General features: G+C 44.5%; 1 protein-coding gene across 6 annotated transcripts in view; it reads left to right on the top strand.

The window, feature by feature from the left end:
* LOC112233976 (histone-lysine N-methyltransferase, H3 lysine-79 specific) overlaps positions 1–15,997 on the top strand; it is a 43,517-nt gene that overhangs the window by 15,652 nt on the left and 11,868 nt on the right. For 3 of the 6 annotated variants that reach the window (XM_024402039.2, XM_024402324.2, XM_042305213.1), the window contains exons 2-26: positions 4,082–4,125; positions 4,241–4,315; positions 4,712–4,775; positions 4,966–5,194; positions 5,297–5,391; positions 5,483–5,545; positions 5,643–5,698; positions 5,872–5,954; positions 6,367–6,435; positions 6,541–6,647; positions 9,612–9,653; positions 9,807–9,890; positions 10,028–10,247; positions 10,370–10,483; positions 10,580–10,671; positions 10,911–11,012; positions 11,118–11,255; positions 11,426–11,551; positions 12,662–13,110; positions 13,211–13,313; positions 13,447–13,563; positions 13,662–13,704; positions 13,814–14,373; positions 14,559–14,761; positions 14,863–14,936. In XM_024402039.2, coding sequence (XP_024257807.1) covers positions 4,082–4,125; positions 4,241–4,315; positions 4,712–4,775; positions 4,966–5,194; positions 5,297–5,391; positions 5,483–5,545; positions 5,643–5,698; positions 5,872–5,954; positions 6,367–6,435; positions 6,541–6,647; positions 9,612–9,653; positions 9,807–9,890; positions 10,028–10,247; positions 10,370–10,483; positions 10,580–10,671; positions 10,911–11,012; positions 11,118–11,255; positions 11,426–11,551; positions 12,662–13,110; positions 13,211–13,313; positions 13,447–13,563; positions 13,662–13,704; positions 13,814–14,373; positions 14,559–14,761; positions 14,863–14,936 — 3,352 coding nt within the window. Of the gene's footprint in view, positions 1–4,081; positions 4,126–4,240; positions 4,316–4,711; positions 4,776–4,965; positions 5,195–5,296; positions 5,392–5,482; positions 5,546–5,642; positions 5,699–5,871; positions 5,955–6,366; positions 6,436–6,540; positions 6,648–9,042; positions 9,098–9,611; positions 9,654–9,806; positions 9,891–10,027; positions 10,248–10,369; positions 10,484–10,579; positions 10,672–10,910; positions 11,013–11,117; positions 11,256–11,425; positions 11,552–12,661; positions 13,111–13,210; positions 13,314–13,446; positions 13,564–13,661; positions 13,705–13,813; positions 14,374–14,558; positions 14,762–14,862; positions 14,937–15,997 lie in introns of those variants that run through there. The other 3 variants (XM_024402183.2, XM_024402112.2, XM_042305271.1) reach the window with 3 other exon arrangements.

The following is a 15,997-nucleotide window of genomic DNA, read 5'->3' as shown; positions in this document are numbered from 1 at the left end:
ACGGTTTCAAAACATGAGTCACTTCCTGATTGGATTTTTCTTTAGGCTTTCGCCTGCAATATCAGTTCTCTTATACTCACAGACAATATTTTTACAGTTTTGGAAACTTTAGAGTTTTCTATCCTAAGCTGTCAATTATATGCATATTCTAGCATCTGGTCCTGATAAATAGGCGGTTTACTTTGGGAATGTTATTTTTACCAAAGTAAAAATAGTGCCCCCTAGTTAACAACCCTCCAGGTGAGCTTCAATGCCATACAACTCTTCTTCCATTGCCTCAAATGCTCTTGAATACAAGTAAAACGAAATGTCACCAAAGCCCCATGCTCTTCAACCGCTGCCTGCACCTGTCCGCCTGTCCAACATCACTACTCTGGACGGCTCTGACTTAGAATATGTGGACAACTACAAATACCTAGGTGTCTGGTTAGACTAAACTCGCCTTCCAAACTCGCATCAAATATCTCCAATCCAAAGTTAAATCTAGAATTGGCTTCCTATTTTGCAACAAAGCATCCGTCACTCATGCTGCCAAACATACCCTTGTAAAACTGACCATCCTACCGATCCTCGACTTCTGCGATGTCATTTACAAAATTGCCTCCAATACCCTACTCAATAAACTGGATGCAGTCTATCACAGTGCCATCCGTTTTGTCACCAAATCCCCATATACTACCCACCACTAGGATCTGTACGCTCTCGTTGGCTGGCCCTCGCTTCGTGCTCGTCGCCAAACCCACTGGCTCCAGGCCATCTACAAGACCCTGCTAGGTAAAGTCCCCCCTTATATCAGCTCGCTGGTCACCATAGCAGCACCCACCTGTAGCACGCGCTCCAGCAAGTATTTATCTCTGGTCACTCCCAAAACCAATTCTTTCTTTGGCCGCCTCTCCTTTCAGTTCTCTGCTGCCAATGACTGGAACGAACTACAAAAATCTCTGAAACTGGAAACACTTATCTCCCTCACTAGCTTTAAGCACCAGCTGTCAGAGCAGCTCAGATTACTGCACCTGTACATAGCCCATCTATAATTTAGCCCAAACAACTACATCTTTCCCTACTGTATTTATTTATTTTGCACTTTTGCACCCCATTATTTCTATCTCTACTTTGCACATTCTTCCACTGCAAATCAACCATTCCAGTGTTTTACTTGCTATATTGTATTTACTTTGCCACCATGGCCTTTTTTTGCCTTTTACCTCCCTTATCTCACCTCATTTGCTCACATTGTATATAGACTTATTTTTCTACTGTATTATTGACTGTATGTTTGTTTTACTCCATGTCTAACTCTGTTGTATGTGTCAAACTGCTTTGTTTTATCTTGGCCAGGTCACAATTGTAAATGAGAACTTGTACCTTGTTAAATAAAGGTGAAATAAATAAAAAAGTGCCTTGATCAGGGAGGTGACCAAGAACCTGATGGTCACTCTGACAGAGCTCCAGAGTTTCTCTGTAGAGATGGGAGAACCTTCCAGAAGGACAACCATCTCTGCAGCACTCCACCAAATCAGGCCTTTAGACTATCCAGATGGAAACCGCTCCTCAGTAAAAGGCACATGACAGCCCTCTTGACGTTTGACAAAAGCCACCTAAAGACTCAAACCATGAGAAACAAGCTTCTCTGGTCTAATGAAACCAAGATTGAACTTTTTGGCCTGAATGCCAAGCGTCACGTCTGGAAGAAACCTGGCACCATCTCTACAGTGTAGCGTGGTGGCAGCATCATGCTGTGGGGATGTTTTTCAGCAACTGGGAGACGAGTCCGGATCGAGAGAAAGCTGAACGGAGTAAAGTGTATAGCCAGCCTTGATGGAAACCTGCTCCAGAGCGCCCAGGATCTCCGACTGGGGGAGACGGTTCCCCTTCCAACAGGACAATGACCCTAAGCACACAGCCAAGACAACGCCGGAGTGGCTTCGGGACAAGTCTCTGAATGTTCTTGAGTGGCCCAGCTAGAGCCTCAACTTGAACCTGTTCTAACGTCTCTGGAGAGACCTGAAAACAGCTGTGCATCAACATTCCCCATCCCACCTGACATGGCTTGAGAGGATATGCAGACAAGAATGTGAGAATCTCCCCAAATATAGGTGTTCCAAGCTTGTAGCGTCTTACCCTAGAATAATCTATGCTGTAATCGCTGCTAAAGATGCTTAAAAGTACTTAGTAAAGGGTCTGAATACTCATTTAAATCTGATATTTCAGTTGTATTTTTAATAAATTAGCTACATTTCTAAACCTGTTTTTTGGTGTGTGTAGAGAGATGACAATTTTAGATTAAGGCTGTAACAATGTGGAGAAAGTAGATGGGTCTGAATACTTTCCGAAGGCACTGTATATAGGGGCAGTACCCAGTGACCTCACTTCCTGAAATGGGTGGTAAATGTAACATGGGTTCACAATCTTTACATTGAATGTATCAAAATATATTATCATAAACCCTTTGACTTTTTCCACGTTTTGTTACATTACAGCCTTTTTCTAAAAATGTTTTAATTTGTATTTATTTCCCTCCAATCTACAGACAATAACCCATAACGATAATGCAAAAACAGGTTTTTAGATATGTTTTTTGCAAATGTATAAATTAAACTACAGTATTTATGTTGGTATGCTATGAGACTTGAAATTGAGCTCTGGTGCATTGTGGTTAGAGTGCTGGGCCAGTAGACAAAATGTTGCTTCCTCGAATCCCAAGCTGACAGGGTAAATCTGTCATTCTGTCCCTGAACAAGTCAGACTGCCTTGTTCCTAGGCAGTCATTGTAAGTAAGAATTTGTTCTTAACTGACTTGCCTAGTTAAATTTTAAAAATTCTGTTTCCATTGATTGTCCTTGATGTTTCAACTACTTGATTTGGAGTCCACCTGTGGTAAATTCAATTGAGTGGACAATATTTGGAAAGGTACACTTGTCTATATAAGGTCCCACAGTTGACCCTTCATGACAGAGCAAAAACCAAGCAACAACATAATTCAACCTTGACTTTATGGGGTGTAAAGGCCAGTGGCGTCAAATCTCTATTTAATTCTGGCTTTAAGACAAAATGTTGACTAAGTCAAGGGTTGTGAATACTTTCTGAAGGCACTGAATTCATTGGTTATTTTATTACTAGGCTATTCATAGCAGCGTTTGCTCCTTTTGTGAAATGCTTTGCTTCCTTTGTGGCTAAATATATTTTATTTCATGGCATGCTCTCTGGTCCTGTAATCTCAGACCTGATGTTATTGTAAGCGTTTTCATGGCGAAATTTGTGGAGGTATTGGACAGGAAAAGCAGAGCCCTGTAACTCTAGCCTGCTGTTGTGCCAGAGCCAGTCCAGCTGAGTGCAGCTAGGCCTGGCTTTCTACCTCCTTCCCTTCTTCCTTCCCGCCGAGGCCCTCCCAGGAGGTCCCGCGTTGGAGCAAAAAGTAGGTCACTGGGTCATCTTAGGCTGCTGGCAACCAGTCTGACTGGAATCCTGCAGTTCCTCCCATGCTGCAATAGCAGTAGGTACAGCAGTGGCCTGACAACCCATCTAATTAAGTTACTGAGCTTTAAATGCACTCATTCTCCCAGACCACAGCCATTTTAGAGAATGTCAGCTTGATAAGTGATACACTCGGTGGTCTCTTGAATTGTTATGGAGGTAGTCGTAGTGAATGAGTCACACTAACTACTGTGGTTTGCACTGTGTGGATTGTTAAGTCATTGAGTGCTGCTGGCCTTATATGAGCCAGTTGGCTGAACTCGTGTTGGTAGCTGTTAGCATATCTGTGTACATTCTTTGTCTCCTCTATTTGGATTCTGACTGACTAGGGCTGTTATGGTGACTGTATTACCGCCACCCCGGCGGTCACAGGTCATGAAGGCAGTCAACAAATATGATCTTAGCAACCGATCAAGCAATAATCATAGAATTGTTAAGCGTATGAGAACCAAAAAAAAGCCATTTTGTTTGGAAGTAATACAAATTTAAATCTAGGCCATGTTGAATGGCAGCAGCCATCTGCAGCCAAGAGTCATGTGTCATGTACTGGAAAAGGATCTATTCAAACCCACTATCTTTTCTCCCCTTTTGTTTACTTTATCTCCAGGATAAACACCATGATGCTGCTCATGAAATCATTGAGACCATTCGGTAAGTAACTACCACCTTTCTATCTCAAAAGCATGGTGCAGTGAGTGACTGTACTTCTTGATTGAGTTAGACTAGGTCTTTGTAAACTAACCCCTGTATTGATCATTGTTCTCAGTTGGGTGTGTGAGGAGATCCCAGACCTTAAGTTGGCTATGGAGAACTATGTCCTCATCGACTACGACACGAAGAGGTGAGCTGAGCATCAGAATATGAAGAACAAGGACTGTGATGCTGATCTTAAGCACAGTCTACCAGAGCACCGTAGTCACAGTCCAATACCATAGTAACATCCAGAGTATGAGTAGAATGGACTAGCACTTTTTTTTTTTTACATTTAAATGTTCTTCCCGGGGGTGCAGATGCTAATGACAGGGATGCTCATTTAGGAATGTTTTGGTGTGGTAGCAGCCTGAGAGATGAGTCTCGTAGAGTGGAGGCAAACTGATATGCAATTAGCCGCCTTGTATCCACGGTCCTGGCCAAACTAACATCAGCACAAAAATACAAGTCATGGACTGCTAGCTTCCTTGTCCATGTCTTGTCATAAGATGTTGATAGACGTTATTTATTTTTCTGTGTGTTACAGCTTCGAGAGTATGCAAAGACTTTGTGACAAATACAACAGAGCCATCGACAGCATCCACCAGCTGGTGAGTTGGAATGTCTCTACAGTTTAGTCCAAAGCTTATTTCTGAACACGTTATGTTAAAATGTTGAAATGTTACATTTAATTATCTTTCTTGTCACCGTAGGGAAAACCTAGCTCACTTGTGCACAGCGACATGTTTATAACCTAGCTATGTAATATAGTCATACTGAACTCCCTGTCCTGTGTGTCAGTGGAAAGGCACCACCCCGCCCCTGAAGCTGAACAAGCGGCCGTCCAATGGGCTCCTCAGGCATATCCTGCAGCAGGTGTACAACCACTCGGTCACGGACCCAGAGAAGCTCAACAACTATGAGCCATTCTCCCCCGAGGTGTACGGTGAGACATCCTTTGACCTGGTGGCCCAGATCATCAACGAGATGGAAATGATGGAGGACGATACCTTTGTAGACCTCGGCAGCGGTCAGTGTTTACCTCAATGTTTAGTTCCTAATGAGATAATCAGTCTTAATGTGACTCGCAGCCCGGTGTATTATTTGCCATCTTAATCATCTGTAATTGCAGGAGTGGGACAAGTGGTGCTGCAGGTTGCTGCAGCAACAAACTGTAAACACTACTTTGGTGTGGAGAAGGCAGACATTCCAGCCACTTATGCAGAGGTAAGTTCCTAACATCCCACACCGAGCTTGATGGTTTGTCATCTATTCCAGATGGTTGTCATAAAAGTAATTTGTGTGCTTTTTCTTTCAGTCCATGGACAAAGAATTTAAGAGGTGGATGAAGTGGTATGGGAAGAAACACGGGGACTACTCGGTAAGATTATGAGTTGATCTGACAGAAGTGTCATTCAGAAATACACAAATGGTTTTGGATTGCAGACATGCAACTTATTTTCCTGTTTATTTTCAAGCTGGAGAGGGGTGATTTCCTGTCTGAAGTGTGGAAGGAGAGGATAGCCAACACAAGGTACAGTACCTCTATATAATCTGGAGGCTTCCACTCCCACTGAGATGTCACTGTGTATTTACACACGTCTGAACAAAAGGGAAACGTCTGAACAAAAGGGAAACGTCTGCACAGCTTCAACTCTAAATCGTTTTCTCCTCTTCTCCCTTCTCTCCTCTTCCCCGTTTGTCTAGTAGTGTAATTTTTGTGAACAACTTTGCTTTTGGTCCAGAGGTTGATCACCAGCTGAAGGAGCGCTTTGCTAACATGAAGGAAGGTATGTAGTAAATGGCCCTTCTGTTACCCTGTGTCAAGCCCACCCTGCCATTTTGGTACAGCAAATTAAGAACCTTGGATAATTTCAATAGGTTATTGATTCAGCTGCTTTCATTAGAGATAACAAGAGAGAGGGTAACATGCAGGTAGCTAATGTCAGCTGTGTCAATACCACACACTTGACCTCTGAACCCTCAGTCATTTGACCTCTCCTCCACATGACCCTTGTGTTTTAAAAGCTAGACATGAAAGCATGATCTATGCTGCCATTGATTATTTATTGCAGCCACATACACAGATCAATCTGGGACTCATTATAGATCTGTGTTTGTATTGTTTAGTTTTAAGCTGTCATTCTCAAATAGCCTTTTGTGAAGTGCCTTCATGGGAAGATTATGTTTTTTCTCTTTTAGGTGGGAAAATTGTATCCTCAAAACCTTTTGCACCTCTAAATTTTAGAATCAACAGTCGAAACTTGAGTGGTAGGTTTTCATCATGTTCATATCATTCTTATGGACCTCAAAGATTCTAGTGTGTTTTCATGAACTAAATGGATTGCCTTTCTGCTCTTTGTTTCTCCTTTTCAGACATTGGCACAATAATGAGAGTCGTGGAGTTGTCTCCGTTGAGGGGTTCAGTGTCCTGGACTGGAAAACCAGTTTCCTACTACCTTCATACGATAGACCGCACCATAGTGAGTCAAGCTTTCCCCTCTTTTACGCTCATCCCCTCTGTCCCAATACATTCACAATGTTGCAATGGCAGTTGCTCTACAGTGCCACCATTTTACTCATATGCGCCTAAATATTTTGCTGTACGACCTAGAATTTTTATTTGGGAGCACCCGTGCGCCTAGAAAAGAAAAAAAAGGATTCTAGCTTTATTACCTCCAATATTTTTTCATTGTGCTCCTACATTTCTATGTGCGCCTACATGTTCCAACTTAGGTGCCCATGTGCTCCTTGTAAAAAAAAAAAAAAAGGGGGGGGAAAGTCTGTTTATAGTAGGGCAACTTTGAATTGAATGAGCGCTCTCAATCAGTTCATGTGTATATAAAATACCAATGCGTACGGTAGCAGTACTCAGAACATGTTTAGTCGGACATATCCCTGCAGGAAACAACTGCATCTGCTGGTATAGCCCTGCAGTGGACAGAGGAGAGGTGATACTGAGACAGGTGATGGCGCAACCAACATTACTACTAGCCTACATGTTGTACCATGAGTGTTTTCAACTTGTTTAGAAACATTAAAAACAGGACTTGCTTGCTTACTTTTGCACTCAGTTAGCCTGACTGCAAGCAGGAAATCTTCTCTTTTCTGCCTGTTGGTTGTGGTGGCATATTGTGCCAATAGAACCTAGAACAGGACACTCCAAACCTGTTCCCGGAGAGCTATGGTCCTGGAGGGTTTCTTGCCAATCCTAATGTAGCGCACCTGATTCTAATAATTATACTGAACAAAAATATAAACACAACAAAAATATAAACACAACATGTAAAGTGTTGGTTTTATGAGTTGAGATAAAATGTCTAAATTTTTCCATATGCACAAAAAGCTTAATTATAAAATTGTCCATTAATTTGTTTACATCCCTGTTGGTGAACATTTCGCCTTTGCCAAGATAATCCATCCACCTGACAGGTGTGGCATATCAAATAGCTGACACAGGTGTAGCTTGTGCTGGGGGACAATAAAAGGCCACTCAAAACTGTGCAGTTGTCACAACACAATGCCACAGATGTCTCAAGTTTTGAGGGAGTGTGCAATTGACATGGTGACTGCAGGAATGTCCACCAGAGCTGTTGCCGGAGAATTTAAATAATTTGGCAGTAGGTCCAACTGACCTCACAACCACAGACCACGTTTAACCACGCCAGCCCAGGACCTCCTCATCTGGCTTCTTCACCTGCAGGATCGTCTTACATGCTGACTAGAACGGGGCGTGCGAATGTTGATTTCTGTCCATCCAGACCATACGCGATCAGGACACGCAGGTTGAAATATCAAAATGAACTCTGAGACAACTAATTTGGGGACAGGTTGAAACGCATCAAACATTCATTATAATTTGTCCTGAGATATAAACATTGGGTTATTTGACCTGAAATGCACAAGATCCTCTACTCCGACAATTAATCCACAGATTAAAAGGGAAACCTAGCTATTTTCTAGTAATCTTCTTCTGTGGACTTTACATGGCAGTTGGCAACCAACTTTAAGGTGCATTACCACCACCAACTTGGCTGGAGTGTGGACCTCACTTCATCTTTCAATCATCCATGCGGGTATATGTTCCTAAAAACCAATGAGGAGATGGGAGAGGTTGTGACTTGCAAGCACATCAATCTTAAAAAATATATCAAGTTCAGATTAAATGATTGAATAACGTGTACATTTTAATTTGCAACTTGCACGTAACAAGAGCGGTGTGGTCTGCATGTTAGACCAGCGACATGGACAGCTGATGACACATAGTGTTTTTGTCTGTAATAAAGCCCTTTTTGTGGGGAAAACTTCTGGTTGGCTGGGCCTATGGCTGTCCAGTGGCTGCACCCCTGCCCATTCATGTGAAATCCATAAATTAGAGATTAATGAATTTATTTAAATTGACTGATTTGCTTTATATGAACTGTAACTCAGTAAAATCATTTCATGTTACGTTTTTATTTTTGTTCAGTATTGCTGGTTGATAAGATGAATCAGGTTAGTAAGACAACCTACAGGATGGTAAGCTCTCCAGGAATAGGGTTGGAGAATCCTGACCTAGAAATGTGTCCTTCTGTTTAGTTATGTTTGGTCTTGATACTGGTTTGTACCATCTCAGTGCAAGTGAAATAACTGGCTAAGTCTTTAATCCTTAAATCGATTGACGCATCCGTCAGTTTTAAGATGGAGATATCTGTTTTTTTGCATGGGCTGCCTCTCAATCCACCATCTGCCTATGTCGGCCTTCCGCATCTGTGGTGGAAGGTGGCCGAGCTACAGCGGTGTTTGTCAGACCATGAGACATCCTGAAAATCGGTCTTCTCACAAACGTCTCTAGCGTCCGAACGGTTTGGCCTACAAACTAATATGACCACTCTATGGAAAGATGACTCTTTTGCTCTACAACCCCCACAAGTGTCACGGGACTCGTCTGAAGGTAACCCATACAAACAAATAAAGTATGGAGGTAGTTTTGTGAACAAAAATAAGGGGTTTAATATGTCCAGAAAACAAATATTTCCTGAGCTTTCTTATGTCCTAGAAATAGGACAGACAATTCAAAAACGTATTCCTTATGATTTATTTTGTCTTTGACATTTATGAAGGAGTTATTCATTGCATTTCTGTGGGCTGCAGTAGTAGTAGACAATTTATTTTTAATATTTAATTAAATTGGAATCGTTAACGAAATTATAACTAGGGGTCCTAAAATTCTAAATCAAATAGCTAAATGATCCAACGGCTTAGCCTTCGAGGTTAATGTATCTATTCACTGGAGACAGTGGAAACAGTGAGGTCATCGCTGCATTGTTTCTGTAGCTCCTCACTAACTCATCCACGTGTTGGAGGGCTTATGGACAGTGTCAAACAAGGGCACTGCGCTTAGATAGCAGAGGTCACTCTCCCCTATGTCCTTCTGCAATACTTGATACCTTCTTTTTCCTTTTCAGCTTGAAAACTATTTTCATAGTCTCAAAAATCCTAAACTCAGGGTAAGCTTAACATTTTTTGTTCCTTTTGCACTATTTTATATTGTCATTACTCTGTGGGCAATGTTGGTCACCTCCAGCTTTACTGTTGCTCCTAGTTCGTGCCCTGCTGAACGATTCACATGGTAAACAACAGCTGTTTCTATGTGTTTTTAGGAGGAGCAAGAAGCAGCTAGGCGTCGTCAAGAAAAGAATAGTAAAAGCAACAGCACCACGCCAACCAAGGCAAAGGAGCACAAGGCAAGTGACTTAGCTGCCTTTATAGTCTTTTCACGTCTCGAAGTTCTTGCGCTTTACCTTATGATATGAGATCACTTTAGCAGCTCTAGGTCAGAATTTTCTCTCTCATGCTGGTCCCTTCCCTGTATATGTCTTAGGATTCTTGTGAGGAGGTTGAGCGACCAGGCCTATTGGCAGTCGTGAAGGCGCCACCCAAACCGCGGCGCGCCAAACTCCTCAAGGGCCGCAAGCTGAGTGCTCGGAAGCGCGGGCGTCCCAAGAAGGCTGCTGTAGCCGCAGCTGAGCGAAAGAGCAAGAGCAGCCAGAGTGCCCTGGATCTGCTGCATGCCAAGACCCTCTCAGCAGCACCCCCTCAGGGTGAGCCACCTGGTGACAGTTTTACTCAGGGCTGTGTCCATATACCCTTGTGCATTTGTGTTATTCAGCCTTTTACTCATTGTGGTCCATGTCTGTTTAGCTGACTTTCTGTGTTTCTACAGATGCATACAGGTCACCTCAAAGTCCCTTCTACCAGCTACCTCCCAAAGTTCAGCACTATGCGTCTGGCCAACTTCTGCTGGGCCCCAGTCCTCCTGGCCTACAACAGCTTCTTGGTGAGCACTGCTACCCTGACCCCACCCTTAGTTATCACATCCATCAGTCAGTCAGAGTCAGCAGTCGTGATAAGCCATTGCTCTCTCCTCACACAGACAACATTAAAGTCCAGTACCTCCAGTTCATGGCCTACATGAAGACACCTCAGTACCGCAACAACCTGCAGCAAGTCCTGGAGCAGGAGAAGGTAAATGGAATGTCCAAATCACTCACTCCATCTTGTGAACTCTGACAATCACTAATGGTATTGCCACCTTTTTAAAAAGTAATAATTATTCACTCCCTCAGACTCACACCGCAACTCTCACCCCTCTCTTTATCAGTCATGTTGGATGAGACTATCCTGGGAATGTTGCATCTGATTTAGCTTTGACCTGTAAAGCTTCCTCGCTTGTGTTCCTCCTTCCGTCTCCCTTTCTCCTCCAGCTCAAACACAGAGGTCTTTCTGGGCAGGCGGAGCATCTGCAGACTGCGTGTCAGACCCACAAAGAGAAAATCAAAGGGCTCTTCCACCACAAACTGGATGAGGTAGGCAGACAGTGGTGACTGTCTAATAAAACGAGCTGATATTGAGACTCAAATAGTGGTTGAGTACTCGATCCCTGAAAGTCGTACCCTGTCTGTTCCACTCAGCTGGGAGTGAAGGCCCTCACCATGGAGGACCTATTGGAGGCCCAGAAGGAGATCTCGGCCCACAACCGTCAACTGAAGGAGCAGACCAAGCAGCTGGAGAGAGACATGGCCGAGCTGAGGGATCACAGCCTGCTCCTGGTGAGACCTCTACCTTTTTTTGTCATTTAGCAGACGCTCTTATCCAGAGCGACTTATACTGTATTCCTGGCTGACTTCTGTCTGGCCGCTTTCACATTGGATTTCATCTGCATGCTTGACACTGTTGGACCAGAGGCATGTAACTAACTGGAAGTGTCTGTGTGTCTCAGTTGAAGTCTCGATGTGAGGAGCTGAAGCTGGATTGGAGCTCTCTGTGTCTTGAGAGCCTGCTGAAGGAGAAGCAGGCCCTGCGTAGACAGATCTCAGAGAAACAGCGCCACTGCCTCGAGCTGCAGGTACACCTCTCACCTGTTCCCAGGGCTCTAAAGTGCAGGCATTTTGGTCGCTTATGCTCCTTAAAATTTTACTGTGCGTCCTGGAATTTATTTGTGAGCACGAGTGCGTCTAGGGAAAAAAATCTCCCAGATAATTGTGGTAATTAGGCTTTTCTGTACTGTTGTGAAGTGTTTTAAAGAAGAAGAAAGTGCTGTGATTGCGCCATTACTAGGCTACATAGAAAACAGATTGTTGCTTGTCAGTTCAAAAGATGAATTTGCTTAAGTGTAGCATAAGACATGAACAGAATGCATCAGTGATTCGTGTTTTCTGCAACTTTCTGAAGAGGCAACGTACTGGAATGCCCGTCTGTGTGCGGTTTGAGTATGTCTACCACTGTTGCGACGTTAATGGTAGATTTAAAGGCTTTCTTGTCTGTGTTTCTCAAAAACCTCAATTAAAAGTTAAGTACAATGTAGCTTATGCCTACCCTGCAGCAAGTCATCATGATTATTTGCATCCATTTGTTTTGCAAACCCTACAGATGTGAGCTACAAACACTGCTAACCAAACAATAGTCTGTTGCTATAGAGGGGCATGGTGCACACTTAAATTAAAGGTTAAGAACACTCAACACCAAGTGGTCTACTGAAGTGGTTTAAGCATTGTTGTGGACATGGAACTTCCTATTTAGTTTATATGAAAGTTTTTATTTATTTTTTAGAGCACAACCTGACAACTTACACAACTGAATATTCAACAAATTACTTGGTAATTTCTATTAGTTATTTGTATCAACATTTTTGCTTTTTATAATAAGCAGATGTATTTCCAGGGTTACCTTTTAGTTTGTAGGGCACAACATGTGCTTCAGAAGTAGCTCACATTCATATAGGCCAGCTATAGGCTATATCTTAATCTATTTAAAGAATTGTATTTTCTGGTGCTCCAACCTTTTTTTTATAGCCCTGCCTGAATCCCCTCTTTCCTCCCCTGCCTGTTTCTACTGACATACTCAGAAATAATTGAAAGGATCCGTCTACTGTTATTGTGAAGCAGTGGCATGTTCTCATAAAGCTTTGTTCCTCTTCTTACCTTATGCAATGACTCCCCCTGTTGTTGGTTCTCAGATCAGCATCGTGGAACTGGAGAAGAGTCAGAGGCAACAGGAGCTGCTCCAGCTCAAGTCCTACAGTCCCTGTGATGGCTCCCTATACCACAAGGGCCTCCCCGGCCTGGAGGCCCTCCCCCGTCCTCCCCTGGACCACCACACCCCCAAACTCAGCCTGGCTGCGGCCGGCCTCAACAGTCTCAGCCCCGAGCTGTCCATCAACAGCATCGCCCCGCCCTGCTTCCACAGGGGGGGTGTGGGGACCAAGGGAGGGCTGCTCTCCCGCTACCTGCCTATCTCGCCCGACCACGAGATTGTACCCCCCACCCCGGATGCCCGACACAGGCAGCTGGGTCACCCCCTCCCCGACTACACCCGGTACTCCCCAGCTAAGATCGCCCTGCGCAGACACCTGAACCAGGACTCTAGTATGGCACACTTCAGAGGCCTGGGCTTCACTGGTCTCAGGTTAGTCAGGTTTAATATCTACAACCACTGTAGGGACTCTGCTAATAGGTTTGTTACATGTTTGTAGAGTACTGTATTTCTGACACTTCTGCTCCTGCAGGGATATGGTTGCTGTCACCTCTCCATTAGGAGCTAAACTGAGCTGCCTCTCTCCCAACTCATCAGACAGTCTGCAGAACAACACACCCAGGAGTGCTGAGAGGGTAACTCTGTCCACTCTGTTTCCACCCTGTCTGACTCCGTCCTGACACACAGCCTACCATGCTGACTCAAACACTATTTACTCTCCCTTTATGTTCCACCCTAAGTTGTCCTCTGTCTGTGTGTGATATCCAGGGTGACACCATCACCAGCCTGCCCATCAGTATCCCCCTCAGCACGGTGCACCCCAGCAAGCTCCCTGTTAGCATCCCCCTGGCCAGTGTGGTGCTACCCAGCCGAGCTGAGAGACTGGTGGGTACATGTAGAGCTAGGGTTTGATTTTGGACTGGGTAATAAAGGTCACGTGTGCTGTAATAAAACACGGTTGACTCGAACGTTTGTTTTTGTAGAGGAGCACACCGAGTCCTGTGTTCCAGATGGGCCAGACCAACGGTAAGCAGCCCCAAATACACTAGTACCTTAACCACATCCATTGAAACCTGCATGTGTTGACAGACATCTCCTGAAGGACCAGCGTCTAACGCTCTCTGTTCTTCCTCAGGGTACTGCTCTAGCTCAGGGCTGATGAACGGAGGCTCTCATTCTGAGGACCAGGACAGTGCTGCCCCCTCCCCTCCCCCTCACGGTGCCCCTCTAACGGGACCAACACAAGGCCACAGCCCCCCTCTCAGCACCGGGGGGGTCCTCCACTACGCTGACGCCCCCCCCAGAATCCTCCCTGAGGACTGGGCCGAGCGGCACGGTGAGTCTGACTCTGAGCCCCAGGACAGCGAGTCCAGACGCCGCATGTTCTTCTCTTCCTCCTCCTCTTCCTCATCTTCATCCTCTTCAGGGGGCGCAGTGACTCGCCTACACCTTGGCTCGGGCAGGCAGGGCAAACATCACCACGGCAACCACAACACCATTAACCACCACCGCTCGCCGGGCTCCCAGCACACACACACCCACGGCCATGGATCACAAGAGGGGCGCAAGCGTGGGAGGAGAAAGCGCAGCTCCACGGGGGCTCAACCTGCCAGCGGCTCCCCAAAGAGGAGGTCCTTTCCTGGGCTCAGCTCCACCAGCCAACCCTCAGGATCCCCACTCAACATCAACTCCATGGTGAGTCAAGCCACATTCAAGTTGCTTCCCTGTCCTTCAGTATGTGGTCCATGGCTAAGTTGATTGCAGCGTGGTACTTGCTACAGGAGTTGTTTGATTCCCAAATATCTATACATATTTCTATACATATTTCAACAAGAGTTGTATGTTTGATTCCCTAATGGTTTCTGTGTTTGTCGTGTCAGGTGAACAACATTAACCAGCCTCTGGAGATTGCTGCCATTTCTTCCCCGGAGCAGTCTGGTTGTAGCCCCTGTGGGCCAGACATGGACCAGCCTCCCGTACTGAAGAGAGAACGCCCTCTGGAGATCAACGGCTCAGGACACTACTCCTCTGCACCCAGCTCCGACGACGACTCTGGCTACCCTGCTGACAGCTCCAGCTCAAGGTATAGTAAATGGTGAAGCAGAAAAGCCACGTTGCTGCTTCTCTACACAAGAGTACATTTGAAGTTTTATATTTTCTTTTAATTTGTCTTTTTTTTTCTAGAATTGAAAGGAAGATTGCCACTATTTCCTTGGAGAGCAGAGATGGAGCAGGCAGACCAGGGAACAGCGAGCGGGGTAAGGAACGTCCAAATGTGACCGCTGAAGCCTGCATAATAAACATGATATTATAGAGCTGACCGATATGGACAGTGTCATATCATGATAAATGTTACTATTTTGCTCGATAACAATACATTCAATGATAAAAATGTTTACTTTACAGGGCTCTTTTTCAGTCCCAATTAAGACAACTGAGATCGTAGCCTATGGTTTAAAAAGTAAGCTATTTCATCTCACATATCCAGGGAATGCATGATTAAATAGGGTCCAAAATTATCTGCATTATAATTTTGGGGTGCTCTTCAAAGAATTTGCTGACATCTTTGTGCATATTGGCCTTAAGGCTTTATTATTCACCACCTGAGGAAGTGGGAACTCAAAAGGTTTGACTCAAAATACAAGCTAGATTGCTAACTCAAAATATTATATTGTTGCTATATAGCCATGTAGGCTAATAGATTAATCTATCAGTAAATGTATGCTGTTTCATTAGCTGAAATAAAATATCCCAGAAATGTTCCTTACACACAAAGCTTATTTCTCAACTTTTGTGCACAAATTTGTTTATATCCCGGTTAGTGAGCATTTCTCCTTTGCCAAGATAATCCATCCACTTGACAGGTGGCATATCAAGAAGCTGATTAAACAGCATGATCATTACACATGTGCACCTTGTGCTGGGCACAATAAAAGGCCACTACACTAAAATGGGCAGTTTTGGCACAACACAATGGCACAGATGTCTCAAGATGCGAGGGAGAGTGCAATTGGCTTGCTGACTGCTGGAATGTCCACGAGCTGTTGCCAGAGAATTCAAATATTATCTACCATAAACAGCCTCCAATGTCATTTTACAGAATTTGGCAGTAAGTCCAACCAGCCCAGGACTTCCACATCTGCTTTCTTCACCTGTAGGATAGTCTGAGACCAGCCACAGCTGATAAAACTGGGTTTGCGCAACTAATAATTTCTGCACAAACTGTCAGAAACCGTCTCTGGGAAGCTCATCCGCGTGCTCGTCGTCCTCACCGGGGTCTTGACCTGACTGCAGTTTGGCATTGTAACTGACTTCAGTG

Source organism: Oncorhynchus tshawytscha, linkage group LG01 (assembly GCF_018296145.1).
Source record: "Oncorhynchus tshawytscha isolate Ot180627B linkage group LG01, Otsh_v2.0, whole genome shotgun sequence".
Classification (NCBI taxonomy): domain Eukaryota; kingdom Metazoa; phylum Chordata; class Actinopteri; order Salmoniformes; family Salmonidae; genus Oncorhynchus; species Oncorhynchus tshawytscha.
The sequence above is the reverse complement of the archived record's forward strand: the minus strand, read 5'-3'. Positions and strand labels throughout refer to the sequence as shown.